General features: G+C 45.4%; 1 protein-coding gene across 2 annotated transcripts in view; it reads right to left on the bottom strand.

The window, feature by feature from the left end:
- Nucleotides 1-19,575, bottom strand: part of cep112 (centrosomal protein 112) — a 119,161-nt gene that overhangs the window by 59,085 nt on the left and 40,501 nt on the right. For both annotated transcript variants that reach the window (XM_066704260.1, XM_066704261.1), the window contains exons 13-18: nucleotides 18,281-18,435; nucleotides 17,610-17,739; nucleotides 17,038-17,130; nucleotides 16,663-16,722; nucleotides 15,640-15,719; nucleotides 2,475-2,610 (exon numbers count right to left, since the gene is read on the bottom strand). In XM_066704260.1, the coding sequence (XP_066560357.1) occupies nucleotides 2,475-2,610; nucleotides 15,640-15,719; nucleotides 16,663-16,722; nucleotides 17,038-17,130; nucleotides 17,610-17,739; nucleotides 18,281-18,435 (654 nt within the window). The remainder of the gene's footprint in view (nucleotides 1-2,474; nucleotides 2,611-15,639; nucleotides 15,720-16,662; nucleotides 16,723-17,037; nucleotides 17,131-17,609; nucleotides 17,740-18,280; nucleotides 18,436-19,575) is intronic.

Raw genomic sequence — 19,575 nt, 5'->3', positions numbered from 1 at the left:
AATGAGGTCTGGCTTCAGTCAGGATGTGTTTCATCGCATGGCTGAGGCTGCGATTCAGCGCCTGCAAAACCCCGCTTTGAAGTGGATGATAAATTAGTAATAGATAGATGCCGAAACAGATATTTTCATTGAGGTTACACTATACTGTCTTCTTTCATGCTTTCGCCATCCCTGGTGTTTTTCAGCTCCGCACAGCGTCCTCCAAGGATTGCCTGTGAAATTAAAGACATAAAAGAAGCACAAACAGCGTATGGTGGACCTCGGACGTCCGCGGCAGTGCTTCCCTGCATCCGAGCCCATAAACCTTTCTGCCGCTCGGCTCACAGCAGTGGAGCCGGTGCGAGGGAGACTTTTTGATTCACAAAAGATACCCTGAGATAAGATCCTCCACATCACTGCCAATGTAAAGGACTGAGGATGAGAAAACATTCTAACTTTCTGCGATTGCTAATCGTACAGATGTGCTTGGCCTCAGTATTTAAAGTTAGATACATGTTCCATCTTGGGTATTACATTTGCATCAGACAAGCGGATACGCGAGATTTGAGGCATTCTGCAGTTTTTCCATTTCTGAATGTTATCGCTGCAGAATTACTGGAGTGGAATTTGAAAATCTGTAAATGCATGAATGAATAAATAGATAGATAAATAAATAAATGCTGGACTGTCAACTCAACATTAGCAGTGTGTGGTGCAAGCAAGACAGTAAATGATGAACGATGATCTTAAATTAATGAACCGACGATTACCTTAAATTAATGGACTCATGTGCCAGTGTATCAATATGAAATACATTCATAGATTTAAATTTCTTAAAACTATGGCCTCCGTTTACATAAACACTTCCATGATAATTAACAATAATGATGAAGATAAACAATTAGTGCATGTTCTTTCCAGAGGAGGTGTACAGTACAAGAACAGACAGTGTTATCTAAATCATACTTAGCGATTAATTAAAAAACCTGAAATCACCTGTGAATCAGTTGAGAGGAGTTGTGAATGTCCGACTTAAGCCCTGGATTCAAAGTTTAAAACCAACCATGATTAAGTACCTCAGCAACAAAATTACTTTTGCTTTTGCTTCAAATCTGCTCACACTTCACTTCTCAGACACAGGGGTTAATTTCTAAAATTCCGCAAATTCAGGATAATTCACTCATTTATTAATATTTGAATGTGTTTACAGGGCCTGAACGCACGGCACAGGATGCAGAATCTGCTCCCACCCCGACTCGTCTCTCACTCCAAGGGTTGGCTGATGAACTCTGTGTGGGTGAACATGAAACAGTCGGCTCTTTTGCCGTGGTGGTTGTTGCATTATTTTCTGTTCTCCCACATTAAAGACTCAAGATGACAGACGCCCATAACTGTCCCAAGATCTGAACCTCCTTGGATTGTGTTTTTCACACTGCGGGACAAACATTAAACCCCTGACTGGGCCGTGACTGGACAGGGCACGAGTACTGTTGTGGTCGTGGACCCACCCACACACAGGGCCCGATCTCTCCAGCGACCAGAGAGGAAAGAGTATTGTGTGCCGTTCTTTTGAAAAGGGCATCTGTGAAGGGGATGGCCCTGAGACATCTTCATTGTCTTTACAGGGATCAAAGGGAATGAGTTATTAGTGGTGGCTGAGGTTCCTGAAGAATTAACAGCAGGGTTGGGACAGTCATGTGGCTGGGGGGAATGAGGCTAGTAAATTTAAACAATAGCCTCTTTCGTCATCCAAAACCAGAAGGTTAACGCCACACATTTCCACAGCGATGGACACTTGCAAATTTAAAAACAAAAACAACAAAAGCAAAAATATATGTAGGCTGGAGGAACTGCAGGCTGTCAACCACTTGACAATTAAAAGACCTATTTCTGCTACAAAACAACCACCACAAAGGAAAAAGAGCACAAACATGTATTTTGGTTCTGTTTGTTCTTTTTTATTCTCTCTTTCTTTTGTCCTCAAAAGACAAGTGTCATGGCAGGCCTGGTAACCCGTGCACACAGCTCGTATTGTGAGGGCTGACTGTCACCGCTGAGGCAAACAAGGTTTTTAATAACGCTCGATGCAAAAATACACTCAGAGAGATCTCAGCGTCAGAGCCTGCAGGTTTATTGTCTCGCTGCTTCAGCATGGAGCCGTGGCTTTGTGGGTAATACTGTGCGGACACATTATGCACAACACAACAGACCCCAGGTCCACAAGTCTATCTATACCGTGCCTGGGAAAAATGTCTCCTTCACCAGGAAGATGCCAAGAGCTTTCCTTCCTTGCTTTAACTAAAACAACAAACAAAACCTGTGGAGAATCAGTTCGGTGTGTTGAAGAAGTACATGCGGAAATACAACAGCTCTCATTCTCACACTCAAACACACTCACACTCTCACTGAAACAAATACACACTCTCACTCACACACACACACACACACACTCTCACTCAACTTGACGTCAGACCTGTGGCCTCCTGGCTGCTCACCTGTTGCTTCATGTCGGAATAGGCCTTCTCCGAGCTGAGCTCCACCTGCCTGCGGAACTGATCCAGCGCCTGCTCGGCCTGCTGGGCCTTCGACCGGTGCTGCTCTTCCTGCTGCTGCAGCCGCTCCTCCTTCTCCCTGCAATACACCGCGGCACACCTTGAGTACAAGACGCACTGGCAGCGGACAATGGACATGGCCGACGCTGTGCTCTCCAATATATTAGCACAGCCGACACATGGGACTTGTAAAAGATCAAGCTGTGATGCAAGAGGGCTGTTAATCCCATCCTTGCATCACAGAGCTTCTCCACAGTGTTTAAAGAAGGCCCTGGATACATGGGAACCGCACAGTCAAACTGGAATCAAACACACACCTGAAACCATATTGGTAGAGGCTGTGTGTGCTTAGATTGGCAGAGGAGCAACAGAGGAACAGACCAACATCCAGTCATGAATTGTTCCCCTGCAATCCTGCAACTCAAAAGCCAAGTGTAGTGAGGGGACACACACACACAATCTGCAAAGAAAGTCGATAGTCTTTCTTCCATGAAGTTGTCCATTCAGAAACCTGTCTCCGTTAGGATTAATAAATTAGTTGCGATGTGCAGCAGGGTATAAACTCATTCAGTCTTTTCACCTTTATGTAAAGCATGTTTCTCCACACAACAAACGCAAAGAATCAAAGCCAGATGCATGGCACAGAGGAGGTGTAAAGCCTACGATTACACATCTTCACAAGATAAAGCCCGGCGAGCAGTTTCTCCTGATTGTCGAGAGCAGCACCGCATTGTAGCTCCTTCACATGGCTCGGGACATACAGAATTATGCTCCCCTTTAATCCTGCGAATTACGTGGAAAAATCCAGGAAGTCATCGGCACGATAGACACATGAGCGCGGGGTTGGGGTGTAAAACGGTATTAATGGATTTAAAGGGAAGATTCTGCCTAAACGGAAAGGTTGGCACATTATGACCAGAGAGACACCCTTGTAAGACACACAGCTTCATTTGTCTTTAAATTTTTCTCAAATAGAAATTATGAACCTGATAACACCCCTCTCTCTCCCTCTTCACTTTCCAGAATTACCACCGAGCCAACATCGTGAGATCAGGGCCGAACTCGCCTGGGATGAGCTTGCTCAATTAAAAAATGAATACCAGGGATATTTCAGCAGCACACCATCTTCAATACCTCTTCCATCTTGTAAAAAACTCACTTCTTTGCTTTGGTTTTTAACCCAAAAAAGCTTTCAGACGCAACCTTTGATGACTCTTCAAAAGAATGTACAGCACACTCTCATAGTCTTAGGACTCCATATGATTTCTCGACATTTTGTAACTATTTTTTCCTCCTCTCAACTGTGTTAAAGAGATTATCAGAATGATAGAGAGAGAGAGAGAGAGAAAAGGAAAAAGGCAAAACAAAGCCAACCTAGCAGATGTGTAGATGTTTGTCATTGCGTTTGTCGTGAAGTAATTGTGAGTGACCATGACTTAAAATTAATCTAATGTGGTTTAATTTTAGTGCCACCATATGACTTTGCCAATTCAAGAACTGGAACAGTATAAACACAAACCGTAAAAAAAAACAACAACAACAACAACAACTAAAGATCACAAAACTTAGGAACTGCAAACTGAGCCTTTGTTCTGCTGCTCTCCTGCCATTTCTGTCACAAACTTGGGCCCCCCCCGGGACAGGCATGAGGCCTTGCTTTATATATATATTTTTTAATGCGTTGCCAAACAGTAGACACTAACAATAACAGGAAATGCAGCCTTAAAAAAAGACTATAGGACCTTCCCTCTTTAGAGCATTTTTTCTTTGTAATTTTGGTCTCTCTCATGTTGACATCAAAGCTCCAGAAACTGTTTCCCCCGATTGTGTACTCTGTAATTATTAATCTGCCTTGCAACATGACTGCCTGCGAGGCAAACCAAGACACAAAAGACCTTCTTTGGGACTCTGATGTGGAACAAAAAAAATGTTTGCATGAAAATAGATCTATGAACTTTGCAATGAAGGATTTTCAAACTTTGGGAGGGTTGGGGAGAGAGAAACTGTGTGTGTGTGTGTAACAGGGGGGGCGGGGGTGTATAAGAAATATTTATATTTTTTATAACAATACCTCAACTAGTTTTATTTTTTTATGACTTGATCAGATTAGCTGTAATGCCTGCCTCAGTGAGGATATTTTACTGACAATTTTATGCCTCCTACCTAGGTAGGCACCATGGAAGGGCATTTTTATCTACTTTTAAAAATATAATCTCAAAACATCCAGTTCTACATTTCATTTCAAGACTTGGGTTATTTTTTTATATACATCATTTTTGGTCCGGCTGAAAACGGCAGGTTGTGTTATCAATCACAGTCCAGATGGGTAGAAGCTGGGGACAGAACTTGGACGCACAGCGGTCCCCTTTCCCAGAATGCACCTCACTTTCCCATTGTATTCACACGAATCGATGTTGTCGTATTACGGAGAATCTTAATGCAATCCAGAAGGACTGATTTCGCAGAGATGCACTTCCCATATTTAGCCTCAGTGCTGCTGGGTGGCCCTCTGACTTGATCTGTCATCTACATTTTAACAGTTAAATTGCTGCTTCTGCTTTTTTTTTTTTTTTTAAGGAATAAAAGGCCTGCATTACAGTCTTCTACTACGGCCTGCTATAAAAAGCCACAACAAAGATTTTCAACATTTTGAAAAGCATCTTGTTCTTGGCAGGAAACCGTATGTAGTGTAAGAGCTCCACATCCCAAAATAAACATATGTATGAATTAATATTTGTTTCTACAAAGTAGCTTTTCTTTCTCCTTCTCCTCAACTCACTCCAGACTCGTTCACGGAGGCCCGGGCAGCTCTGCCGATGTGTCCGTGTCTCTGGGTCCGGGCGCCGGGTGCCGGGGACGGCCGTGTGTGAGGTGGTGACCGTCGGGGAGGGTGTGGGGAGCAGTAGCAGACAGACTGTCATGATCAATCAGGACGCCGCGCGCCTGATGAGAGGGCAGCGAGAGCTGGGAGTGCCAGGCCTTTGAGGGCAGCAGCTTAAAATGGTTTATGGTTGGGAAGTAGCATCCGAGGAGGCCCAAATTAGAGACGCGGAGACGGAACCGAGGAAATCCTCTTAGCCTTCCCAGCTGTGGTTTCGGCGGAGAGGCGCTTAGAGAGACACGGGACAGAAATGTCAGGAACGTGCCGATAACGTTTCCTGTCCATCTCCCAGTGCAAGGAGACAGCGGCAGCGAGGGAGCAGGCAGAATTACACTGACGTTCTCGGGAATCGGTGCACAACAACAACCCAAATTATTTTAATTTGAAAAGAAACTCACAACAGTCTCTCGCACAGGGGCATCCAGCTCCTCACAGCCTCAGTAGGTGGCCGCTAGGGCTCTCATACCAGCTCATTACTATTGCCACTGTTGGACGCAATAAAAGTTGCTATAAAGGTGTGTTTTGTGCTGTTGATGTTTCTTCTCTATCCATCATGCGATTAAAAAATAGGCTCATCTAGACTAAACCTAAATCTCAGACCTAAAGCATGAATGTGAAGCATTAGGGGGCGAGTTGCACTTGTTCTGCTCAGACCAGCGATGGGAGGAACACCGCAATCAAACTCGACCTCTCGCTGACCTCCTGCATGGTTTCCTCAACTTTGACCAGTTTACATGGCCCAGTTCACACGTCTTTTCTCCACGGTGTCCAAGAATGTGGCCGAAGGACACTGAGGGATCGTGGGAGTCCAACAGAAGAGCTTCTTCACCCCGTGACCCTCAACAGCTCTGTTATCACTTCACTGACACACCCACACACACATATATGGGTACAGGCACAGACAGACACGAGAACATACAAGTACAGGCAAAGGCAGACACACGCACATGCACACGCACACGCATACAGGCAGATCCCCCCCCTCTACACACACACACAAAGACAGATATTATAGGGATGTATAAAGGCTACTAACAAAGTATTTTATTCTTATTTACAATTAGACAAAGAATTTAAATATCCAGGCCACATGAAACAAGTCGCACAAATGCGAGAGCAACAGAAGTGCAACACAGCTGACCTGAACTAGTTTCATCATTGCATTCTCAGCGAGCGAGTCCGATTGGCTGGGAATAACTCGATTCGAGTGCAGTTCAAAACCCAGAGTAATTCACCAGGGTGCAGGGGGGATTCTTAGCGTGCACTGCAGGCTGGTTTTCCTTTTCATGTAAAAATCAGAAAAATCTGCCCATTTATTGGCTCAAGCAGGACCAAAGCAAGTGGCCACGTGCGACCTGCATGCGTACTACGGTAAAAGGGTGGCTCACATAGGTACTGATATTAAAACACTCAGTTGGCACTAAAATTAATATCAGTCGGAGCATGGTGCGCTTCCTCTGTAATTAAACTTAGGGGTTGTTTTCTATACGTTTTTTTTTTTACATACATTGTCTAGCTTCAGAAGACCCCCCCCCCAAATCTAATCCAATCCAATCCAATAAAACAAGGGCAACGAGATCTTTAATATCTCGACTCGTTTGATCGCACATTCCACATGGACTCTGGTTGACTTTCTCTTCCACGTTAGGATACAAAGTTTTAAACCCACCCTTATGAATGTAAACATGATGCGTGTGTACATGTATGTTGCAGGAAAACTTGGAAAGTGTGAATTCTGTTTGTCTGGCATGGGTCGGGGCAGGGTGAAGAAAAACAATGTGAACTCACCCAAACGGAATGATATCTAAACTCTAGCCAGATCAAAGGACCTCCTTAAAAAAAAATGCAAAACTGAAATATTTACTGCCTTGAAACCAGCATTCTTGTTGCGTCCCCCCGGGGACCGAGAGAGACACAGTGGTTAGAAATGGGTTTGAAATTCTGAAGAATCTCAACCGACACAATAAGTGAATAATCACAAAATAAAATACCCCCCCACAACAACAAAAAAAGCAAGGAAAGCGGAAAATCTCATGGTCACACAAACTCTCGTTGTAGGCAATCAAGGCTAGGAGGGAGGGAGGAGAGTAAATCAGAAAACGACACATATTAAATGGAAGAAATAGCCTGGTAATAATTAACAAAGCTGCTTAATGTTTACAATATGCACGGCTCGATTCGGCATAATCAGCTTTATCTGCAAGGCTTGTGATCAGCAGCAGTAACAGCCATATAGCAGTAATTTCATGGCATCAACACTGGCGGACTGCAGGAGCCTGGTGAGACGGGGTGGGTCGCAGCCAGTGGGTGCACAGCCGGACCGCTGCATCGCGAATCGAGCGATTTAACAAGCTGCATCATTAACACGGATTCCACATTTACGTGTCCACTTCCCCACCACTACCTTGAATCTCAGTCAGGGGTTGAGATATGGACACGAGTTAATGGCAAACCAACAAATAAAAAAACAAACGACAACAAACTCAATAAAACACACACTGGGCTAAGTTGCCACAAGCGTATCACATTCATTGTCCATATATTATACAAATATCACTACACACAAAGTGTGAGCTGGGGTAAAACACTCCGATTAACATGTTTAAAAAGAAACACGTTCTTGACACCCTACAATCGAAAGGTGCCGGGGTCACGCGTCTGAGCTGAGGATGCCTTCAGAAGCTCACCGGGCCTCTGAGGCATTTGCTGACGGGCTGACAGGAACCTGAATGTACTGCAGAATTTATTTCCTCTCCCGTGTCCCTGGAAAGGTTGAAGATGAAACAGCTTGATGGATAACTGGCCATTAAAGGGCCTGCAGGCATTAGGCGAACAGAAAAGGGAAGGGGGGGGGATGAAGCGTTTTCCAACAGTGGGCAGGAAAAATAAAAGAGTAAAAGTGACAAAATCCACAGTGCTTCCTGATCTCTTTGCTTTGATTTCGTTTGGGTGCATCTCTTGAGAGTCTCTACGCTTCTTTTCAGATACTATAGGGCAACATTTTTAACCTGAGCAAAAAAAGCCAACACCACACACACACACACACACACACACACACACACAACAAAAACGTTAAAAAAATGGTAAAGCCACCCAGCAGCTTTTTGATCTCCAGACACTTCCTGACTTCTGCACACAGTGAAAGATGAGATGACACCAGACCACCGGTGCAAGGATGCCTGTATCTGGGGTCGATTGACAGCTTCGCTCACATGGCGCGCTTTAAAATAAACCTGTCTGAGAGCTGCTCAGAGACACAGTTGGACTCTGCAGTTGTCCAGTGGACGAGTCACGGACACCTGGAAGCCCCCTGCTGCCTCCACCCCACACACATTTATTTTCATCTCTCCATGCACTTTTAAAAACTCATCAGGTTTACTTCAGAGCTCCAATACACCCATAAAGCATAAGTACACACGTGTGATATAATATTTTAACCGCCATTGTGATCATACGGCACAGGGGCGAGAGACAGTTAAACTGCAGGGGTTCGTAGGCCGTAGTCAAACCATCAAGTAGGAGTAAAATGTCTGCGCTTACAAAGCCTCAAAAAATATACGTACAATATAAACAGAAGAACCTTAAAAAACTATTGTTTACAGTGTACGGACCGACCTGAGCTGGCACAATGAAGCAATAAGAACCCAGACTCCAGCAGTAAGGGGGTGGGGGGGTTCAAGACCAATGTAATTTACTCATGTACATTTTCTATTGGATTACCATGGCTACAGTGACCACAGGGTTGAGCACCTAAGGCGTTAAGCCCTGAAAATAGCACAACCCCCCACACCCTTTCCATTGAAGACCCAGACAAAGAAATAAAAGAGCAGGCCTTATCTGAGTTCACCGGGGTTTTAACCCAAGCCGTGGGATGACTCAGAGGCCGGCGCTTCTTTATTGAGCTCTCCTGAGGGGAGCCCAGCGGACGGCATACTTGTGTGGTTGTGCCCACTTTATACGGTGCCCCCTACGGAGCGAGTCCGACCAGTGTGGAGTCAGAGCCGGAGGAATGCTGCTAATACGCGGTGGAAACTGTGACTGCTTTCGACTTAAATGGTTTCAGATGCTTCTCGGAGGCTCACAGCAAAGAAAAAACACACAGAAAAAGAAAACAGCTGGTTGGTTTTCCATTGATACGCACAAAAGCACGCCGTCTCTTAAAGGGACCAGGCAGAACTGGCCTGTCTATCCAATTATAGGACACGTCAATCTCTCCTGTTTAAGACCCTGTCAATTATTGTGTGTGTCTATGCAGGGAGATAGATGTAGAAATAAAACGGCAAAATCTTATTAAAACTCAACGAAGGTTGTGTCATCTTTCTGCAGATTGTATTACAAAAGGCGGATAACTCACTATATCGCAATCAATTATTTCTTCCTGCCACTGAAGATCGTGGACACTTTGAAGTCAATCTTTGAGCTTTTATATTTCGTGGAGATGATTCACTTTGCCTGCTACTACAATAGCCAGATATCAACTTTTTAATCTAGTACCGGGCCCGTGTTTTAGAAGTCACTTGCAAGACGCATGTTAGGCAATTTAAATTCTGTATTAACATAGACAAAGGAAAGAAAAGGGAAAAACCTGCATTGTACTCTCATGTAGGTAACAACCGTGGAGCGATCTGAATGTTAAACACTGTCACACAGAGAGAGAGAGATGCGTGGAACGGAATGACAGAACATCAACTGGTTTTCTGTAACTTTGGGGAAAACAAACAAACAAAGTTCCAGAAACATTCCCATCTCTTCTCCAAAAGGAGGCCAACAAGTTCTTCTGACGAAACGGATTCGGCTACAGAGATCTGCCAAACTCTTCTCCTTCTCCAGCTGCCAATGAGAAGAAGACTTCACAGAGACATAGAAGAGCCGATGTCAGGCAGCTTGCCTTCAGAGCCGATTGATTCGCAGTTGCTTGTGTACAGACTTTTTTTCCCCTTCTTCTTTCTTCCTAAATGGATCAAACTCACGAGCCCAGAGAGTTTACAGTCTACAGAGAGTGTGAACGAGCAGCTCCTTGTCTACAGACTAACTGGTCAGGCCTTCTATTAGCCGGGGGAGGCCCATTCCCCTCTCTCTCTCAGGGGTCTGACCACTTTATTGGGCCTTCTTAAGACGCACCTGTTTGGATTACTCCTGTAGACTCTTCCGATTGTCTCTTCTAACACCGTGTTATTCACTGTAATGTGGGGATGAACTCTATTGAATGTTAACATCTGAATAAACGTGACAAGTTAACAAGACTTCGTCAGTTCGCACCATCGCTAAAACCGGCAAACGTCTGTTCCTGCGAGGGCAGCTGTGGCAGACTCCCCTGACTGTTCGAATTAGAGGTGTACAGTAAATAAAGACGAATCAGATAGCGGAGGAGAAGCTTGGTCTAATCGTCACACCACCAGTGGAGGTGGAAAGACCATTCTGGCATGGTCCAGCTCAACGCAGGGCTCCGGTTTCCAGTGTCACACCCATCCTCGTTCAAACAAATTTCAGACTGCATTAGTCTCAGTAAATATGGTTAATAACAGCCTCCCGGGGTGCAGAGCGGCCAATTTATTCAGCTATCAGAGAGCTCGATTACTCTGGCACGAGGGGAGAGCCACGATTAAATCCTCCGCCGTCTACCTGCAAACGGCATGGAGGAGTGCGTGGAGAGATAAGGCGCCTTCAAATGAACGTGGCTTTATTGATTTCCACGCAAACCAATCTCTCGGAATCAAAAAAGGTCACACTATGTAGAAATCAAAAGGGCTTTTGTTTCACAATTGCACGCAGAATCGCTGTCGGGCAGATTGCTCCATCACAAAGCCGGGAATTTAAAACGCACGCATTTCAAGTGTGCCTAACCCACTTTAATAGTAATAAAATAAAAATAATAAACCAAATCACCTTAGCGGCAGATTTTAATTGCTGTGCATTCGCAACTTTGAAGAGCCGGTGTAGCTACTGTTTTTGCTATGAATATTAATTACTTTTCCTTCTTTCTTTTACTTCACATTCAGGGGCAAATGCAGCAGCAGGCAAATAAGAAGGTGCTGGTGTTTCTCCTTGTTCTTTTCCTTCCTTCCTTTTTTTTTTTTTTTTTAAGCTGAATTCTTTTTTTTTCTTTTTTTTTCCCCTAGGCTTTGTTCTCTTACTCCAGAGCTCTGGAAATGAGAAACAAATGACACAGATGCCATCGATGTTTCTGGTCTTGGCATGTGATGGCTCGAACAAGCCCCCCCGCATGTCTCAGCCATAGGAGCTCAGAGCCCGCCCTCTCCGATGGTTTAATAGCCGAATCTGCTACTGACAGCATTCCCCGTCACCCAATCACTCAAACCCAGCTTGGAAAGCAAGCGTTCTGCATCGATCAGGTCTGTGGGTCCTCAACCTGCAACCCAGGCGATCAGTGGGCGACATCGAAGCACAGGGCCGTCCCCCAGCACTCCCTGGCGACTCTTGGACCCCTCTGGGCTGGCGGTCCATGGGTCTCGAGGTTCCCTCAGCTCTGCCCTACAACACGGGCTTCCAGGCCAACGCTGCACCCTGGGAGAGGGATGGTTTTGATAAAGAACGGGTGGGTGGGTGTGGGGGGGCGGGGGTTTCTGTACAAATAGTCAGATTCCAGAGAAAGAGGAAATGCCACCGGCCTGAGACGTTCTCCAGAACGGGAGATGTTTTAATCGCCAGTATGAACCAGAGCCCGCGCACTGAGCCAGAGCCCCCCCCATTCACAATCGTTCTCCGCAACCCGATCTCCTTCCCAGTATGCTAATTCCCTCTGATGATCAGAGCCGCGTGGGGGATGAAAGTAACTGCTGAGAAACTTTTTTCTTTTTTTTTTCCCTAGCACGCTTTGTAGTTCTGTGTGTTGTTGCTATAGTAACGTGGAACTGGAAATCAAATCTGCGTTCAGGTTCTCATCTGCATGGAGAGACAGACGTGAGAGACGGAAAGGACGAATCCTGCAGGACACTCGCGGGCACACGCCCTTCCACAACAAAGGGCATACGATTTCAATGCAGAACCCCCTTTGTGCTCCAAAATGAACCAATACAAACATCACCATCAAACAAAACAAAAAAGAAAAAGAAAATAGAAAAATAAAGACTTCCAAGGCAATATTCAATTCACACACGTAGCATCCCTGGTTCTGAAAGCTGGAATATTTTCCTGTATACTGTGGAAGCATCCCGGTTCTAAAAGCGTCAGATGGCACCTTAGTCTCCAGCCCTGACAGGCAGTTTCCCCGAATCGGTTTCACATCACAAACCAAATTAGACTCTCACCAGCTATGGGCCGAAACGTGACCAGTTCTTGCTTCATCTCAGCGCTGCTCACAAGCTTCACTGTTAACACAGATTCATGTATTAATTGAGATCTGTCCATAACTTCATACAAGTTCTCTGGGATGCAGAGGGGTGGTTATCTAACCTTGGAAGTTTCATTTTCATTTCAGTGTTTGTTTCCAAGAACCCTTAAATATAAGTGATCTTAAGAGACAGGGGTCAGTTAAACCAATCTGCCCTCTAACCAATGCTACCGAAAAATACCATGCAACAGCTGCTCACACTGTGACCGGGCACAGGCTCCCCCTTGGCCTTCAGGACATCTGCAATGCTCTTGATAAATGGCCAGAGGAATGCCAGTCGCCCCTGGAAGTAAATGTTCAACAGCAGCCTGCCTCTTCCTCACTGTGATGTTGCACCATACCCCGGCGCTATTCCCTGGGACATCAGGTCAGGCCGTGACATCATTCCCAGGGCCACCCCTTCCTCTGAAACACTACATTATCCTGCCAGTGGGTGTATACCAGGGTTTCCCAATCCTAATCCTGGGGACTCACTGTCCTGCAGGTTTTTGACAAACAAATAATTGCTTTTTAAAATTATTACAATTTCAATTTTTTTTATTTGGATGCTGAATTTGCCTTTATATTCAACCTGACGTCTCCAATGGTTTAAAATTAATACGTTTTAATTAGGCCAATTATTAGTTCAATTAAGGAATTGAGAGAAGAAAAACTAGCAGGACACAGACCCCAACCTGCCAGAGTCAAGAGTGTGCAGTTGGCCTTTAGTTTCCACACCAGCATGTCAGTCATGTGTGAATGATACGCAGTTGCAACGCTGAGCTCGTATCGGGTCTCTGTGCTCCGACCGTTTGCTCGAACTTTCCCCGTTTCCAATATAACAGCCAACGTTTCTGCTGCGATTCGCCCCCCCCTTCCAGAACACCAGGCCTTCAGAGGAGCGCACTCATATAAACGCGAGATAAACACATTTCAAAGGCAGGAGGAAAACGCACTGCAGCAATTCCCACGGGGACGACCTCGTGGATATATTTATGGAAATGTCAAATGCTGCGCGGCCATCTTCTTGGTACAAACAGGGATACAAGCTCGATCGAAAGACGAAGAGCAAAACGCCTCTTAGATACAAACACAAGAATACAAACAAACAAAATAAATTAGTCAGATAAATAAATACAAGAGAAATGTTCCCAAGCGCAGGGGCCATAGTTGGCATCATAACTTCGGCGCTTCTTTGTTCCGTTCCCAGAAGGCCCTCCATTTGCAGTTAAGCTTGCTTCTCAGGACTTGGCCTCGAAAGTGTTTTTCTAAGTCATAAGTTAATGGGGAGCTCATTAGAGTATCCAAGCCTGCCACTGTTAATTCCCCTTACATCTGAAGCATCGGCAGTTGTATATTTCAGCAGTAATACGCATCCCCTAGGTGCTAGTTTTGTTTAGATGAAATGCTAAAACTCAAAAGAGCTAAACAGCCCCGGCTACAGCTCAGGCAAGCTGGCTTCAGCGTGCTTACATGTGCAACTGCAGAAGGGAACGGTTTGATTTCTTTAGCAGCTTATTCATCCATATACAACCTGGTAATGTGGGAATATACGCTGTTAATAACAACAATACCTCTATAACACAACAAACTGCATCCCACGGGTCACTGGCACTAGGTGACATCAGCCCATTTTCTACCTGATGTAAAACGGTTGACGTAAGATGCCAGAGCAGGCAAATTCAGTCCACAGATTTAAATCAATATCATATTCCAGGATTGCCTTTGCCGCAATACTGTCTCCGGCTGCGAGACACCGTGTCACGGGGGCACCAGCTACTCTGTGTACAAAGGCAGGCGCTGCCGTTTGCCAGGCAAACAGTGGACGGTGATTCCCAATCAACAGCTGCCGCAGCAGTAAGAGATGGCCGCGAAGACAAACGGACGCTCTCGAGCCCCACTTCGCAACAAGCAGCCAAATTACTGATGATGTCATTTCTGTTTGGTCAGGCAAGACTCGGGCACCAAATATGGCCCTGTGCCAGCCGCGGTGCTGTGATTAGGCCTGGAGTGTGACATCTCTCACACAAGAGCCAAGTCAACAGCCAGTAAACAATGACATCATGTGTGGGACTAAAGCAGCGCTGACATCATTCCAAAGGAGTGAAGTGTGTGCGTCTGTGTGTGTTTGGCAGGGGGTGGGGGGGTTGAAGCTATTTAGCATTTCATTCAAACACGTGAAAAGTGACAATCAAAACCGAAGGACATTCTTCCTCATGGCCTTGCATTCCCAACCTGGGGAGATGTAGAAGCATATCGACCCAATGGGGACGCAGAGTGACTTTAGGAAGCATTTTGTGTTCGCCGCGAAGCAAACCAAAAAAAAAGCCGCCTCAAACTCAGTGCCTGCACATCTAACGACTTCCACATTCCCCAACAGCATTCCTGTGGTTTCCCTGCTCTCCTATGACTGCTCTCCGCCAGCGATAACAGAGCGCCTCGGCTGGGCAGCACGCAGGCAGTGCACCGCGAAGGACGAGCTGGGATCTTGAGAAGTATTTCCCCCCCCCTCCTTTCTGGAAATCAGTTTCTTTTCCCCCTTTTCAAGCACCAGGGTAATTTTACATCCTATTAACAGCTGCACTCTTGCTTTGTGGTTTAAGTAACTTCTCCATAAAGGCTCTCTAATGATATCAGGGGTTGTTTTTTGCACAATGGTATGAAATCCCCCCATGAAGGTAATGGCCTAAACAATACAATGTGATAAATAATAATGATACCACTACTACTAATAATAATAATATGCATTGTGACTTGTTTGATTTATAGTTACGGAGTTATAAAGCAAGATCCTTTTGTCCGTGTGTCCGATCAGTGAAGGAGTAAAACTCTCGGAGGCCCTGTTCACACCTGCAGCTGAAGGAGGACACCAAAGAGTTCTGGCCCAGGAGACTCACCTGAGGGCGTCTTCAAGCCTGCTTATGATCTTCTTGGCCTCGGCTCTGTCCTTCTCCGCCTCGCCCTGCAGGTGGCGCACCTGTGGCAGATCGAACACGCACTGTCACTCTCTCCTACAGCTTTCCCATGACATCGCCAAAACCTGACAAAAAACCTGACCACGTTCCTTCTGCTTTCCCCAGTCAGGCACAGAAAACTGAGCGGCAATGCACGACAATCACATTCATAGCGATGAGGAAGAGAAGACTTTGCACACCTGTAGAGCAAAGTTCAACTCAGAGGGGCTACAGGGGAAGTGAAGGCCCGGTGGCCTGGAGGGGTATCTAGCTTCCCCGCAGATGTTCACATGTCCGATTCGTTACACCGGTTGTGAGACTCCCTCCTTTATGACTTAATTGTCCCAGTAGGAGCCATGGGCTCACACCAGGTGTTTTTCCTGCCATTAAGCACGGGCCAACCATCCATCTCACAGATTAGCCCAATTCATTAGGCAATCGTTTCCCCCTTTGCGTCACACCTACTACCTTTGATCCTGCGGCCACACGTTTGATCTTTACAGGTCTGTACACAACTCCAGAATCAGATGACAGAATCTGGACACAGTCACATGATCTCTCTCTCCCGCTTTTCCTGTGTGTGGGTTTTTAACAGCGCCTGTAAAATCGATCAACTCACCTGATCCATTTTGCCTGCGGCATGTTTTCCTACTTCTCAGTTCAACCGCCACATTTTTATTTAAAGTAGGAAACTTGAATAAAATCAAAGAGAATTCTACCAAAAAAAAATGAAATAAAGTTTCTAATCTATGTAAGATCCACTTGTAAACTATGGTGATTCCAGAAATAATTTTTAGCTATTTGGGCAGCCAAAAAATATATACTACAGACCAGCGTGTTAGTAAAGTTTATTGGATGGAAACCTGTTGACACGTCCTCAAAGAGTTTTAAGATGCAGAACACATCTCTGAGCCACCATTCGCTTGTGTTCTGAGCTGAAATATTTGAAATGGATTAAGATGATACCTTTTTTTCATTGATATGCTCGAGGTTTGATCTCTCCTGTTGAAACTTGCTCTCTTGTTCCTGAAATTGAAAAGAGAACGTGATTTCAGAACAGAGAAATCAAATCAGGGATTGTGCAGGAAAGCAATTTTTAACGCAGTTTTCCAGCCAAGACGATGTCATCATCTCTTCACAACTATACTGTCTTTCTTTCTTTTCTAAGTTAACTTTACATGCAAATTAAAAGTTACTTACGATCCTTGTAACAATACTATCCTGGGATTTAACTTTCACTTGTGTCACAGATCGTCAATGTTTCGGCCCATTATGCAAACAAACAAACTGCACGCAAGCAGAACTTTTATGAATACCCCCCTGCATCTCCCCTGTAGTTACCCTCAGCTGCTTCTGTCGGCTGAGTTCACTGTCTTGCAGCTGCAGTCTGAACTGCGACACGGTCTGCTCCAGCTCCTCGATCACCTCCGAGGCCTACAAACACACACACGCAAAACATGTTCTTATTAAAAAAAAATATCCGTCTCAATTTCTGCGATTGCCCTCATGCAAGGTCACCTCATAAAGCTCAGCATAAAATTGGTGCACTTTTAACTTGGTATTACTGTGGTTTTATCCTCGTTTGACAGTGGTTGCCTATGGGTTTATGCTTCCACTGCACTGCATCATGGGAATACCTTAACATGACATGGTTATACTTCAAAGGCATGTTTCATATGGTAGCCCTTGGTTTATTCAGGGTAGAGTGCAATAAAGGACAATGAGGGTACGTGAAATTACAGTACAATGATGCTACAGCCCTAGTGCAACCCTACTAAGAGTCAACAGAAAACTGTTGCCTTCTTGGGTTTTAAGTGCTTGGGGGTGAGTTTTAATCCCCTGCTCTGCATTTCCTTCTCCATGCTGGCAGTGTGTCTGGGACGGCTCAGGCGGGACAGGCCAGGTGCGCCTACCTTGGCCGCGGAGAGCGCGTGCTCCTTCTGCAGATGTCCAAGGTCGGCATTGTGCTTGGCCTGCATCTTCCTCAGACTCTGCTCGTGCTGCTCGCCCAGCGCCTCCTTCTCCCTCAGCAGGGAATTATTCCTGGAAGAGAAAACTCGCGTCAGATTTCTCTGAGCTTCAAAAGAACATGCGGTCGCTGCCGATGTGACACCACGGTACAAGCTGTGACTAAAAAGCGAGGGATTATCGGCGTTCCTCCCCCCTGCCCTTCTCCCTCTACACCTCGACTAGTTCTGAAAATAAATATATAAAGAGAGGATGGATTTATCCTTTGAAAATCAGACTGACTAATCCTGATAGAGAGATTGGAGGCTTCCCGTCCAACTAAATACGATATTTATAGCTGTGTACAGTAGTGAGATAAAAATCTGGATATTATTGTAGGGGGGTGGTCGGTGTGTGCTTACACTGTATGCTTAAGGTATTAAAACACAGTCCCTTGGTAACAGTAGTGCGCAAATCTGACCCGAAGCCTAACTTATTTATTATTTTTATTCTTAGAGAGTAGAGGTCAGGCAGAGACTAAGGTGCAATGAGAGAAACTGGGAATTGAGGAAAGGATGCTGAAATTGATCGATCAGTGATTCACAGGTTCTTATGGGTCTGCCTCCTGGTGCCTCACCTGCGGTTGGCCTCCTGCAGCTCAGAGCTAATGGCCGCTATCTGGACCTCCAGCTCGGCCTTCTCCTGGGCCACCTTCTGCCGGAGCGTGTTGCTGTTTTCCACCTCCACGGTCAGCTGCTGCACACGGGCCTCCAGCTCCTTCACCATCAGGTCCTGGAGACGCAAGACCTCAATTAGCGTCTCCTCCCCGTTTTACAGCAGTGTGCGGACAGGCAGCCCGGTGCAGCGCCCCAGGGGAACTCAGCGGAGGTCTGGAGGAAGTACTGCGACCATTAAGGTGCTGCCACACCCACCCCTTCGCACTGGCCTTCCCAGGTCAGCACAAATATAATCAATACATTTGTATATACAGTGTCTGTAGAAAGTCTACACCCTCTTCTATAGGCACTGTATATCTGTATGCACATATAACTATGACTAATAAGATATTTTTCTAGTGCAGCAAAGAAGAAGAAGAAGAAAGCTTATTGTGTTCAGTTTTCACCTGCTGCAAATCAAAGTCACACCCTGAGATGAAGGAAATGAGGCCTACGTTGTTAACTGCAACAGGAGTGGAAATATGAAGTTCTCGGTCTGTTTCAGCCCCACGATGCCACGGCAGATTCGGTGGATATTAGAGTTCTTGTTTTGATTCCTGAAAGCAAGTGGGATGGAGAAAAAACTAAACACGACCCAAGACATTTTCTCTTTCTATTTGTTACAACACATCAGACAATGAACCGTTCTGCTCTTAGAAATGTGACCTGGCTGGGTTTGCCATGAACACGTCTGTTTTCTCCTGTATTCAGGCTCGGCAGACTGTGCGCTACGGACCGCAGAATGCACTCAAGTCTCAGGCAGCAGTCAGAGGCGCTCTGAGATTTTTTCTGGCGTTATTTTTAAAGCTGCCTTTGAAGCCGCCCTGATTCCTTTGTTCTATAGAGAAATAAATGTTTAAAGACATTATTTTTCCAAACGGCATAAGAGGACTTCAGAAGGTCTGACTCTTGTAGGAAAAAGTCCCAAACGCCTCTTCAAACCCATAACATATTTTCTTGTTTTGGATTTCTCCCCCTTCCGTGGAGTCAGTGGGTCATTCCATCTCCCGGCCGATGAACACAGATTCGGGTGTCATTGCATTGCAATTATCCTGTACGTCCCAGACACTAATAGAAATAATGCAGTGTGTGACTGTAACCAATTTTATATTTTTAGATGTAAAAAAAGTCTCTCTGCCAAATTTGGTGAGCCATAGGGGAAATATGTTTTCCCTTTGAACTCTCACCTTGAAGTCCACTTTAAAGGAATCCGAGT

Source organism: Amia ocellicauda, chromosome 5, assembly GCF_036373705.1.
Source record: "Amia ocellicauda isolate fAmiCal2 chromosome 5, fAmiCal2.hap1, whole genome shotgun sequence".
In the NCBI taxonomy this organism is placed as follows: Eukaryota; Metazoa; Chordata; class Actinopteri; order Amiiformes; family Amiidae; genus Amia; species Amia ocellicauda.
This window is presented reverse-complemented; position numbering and strand designations above follow the sequence as displayed.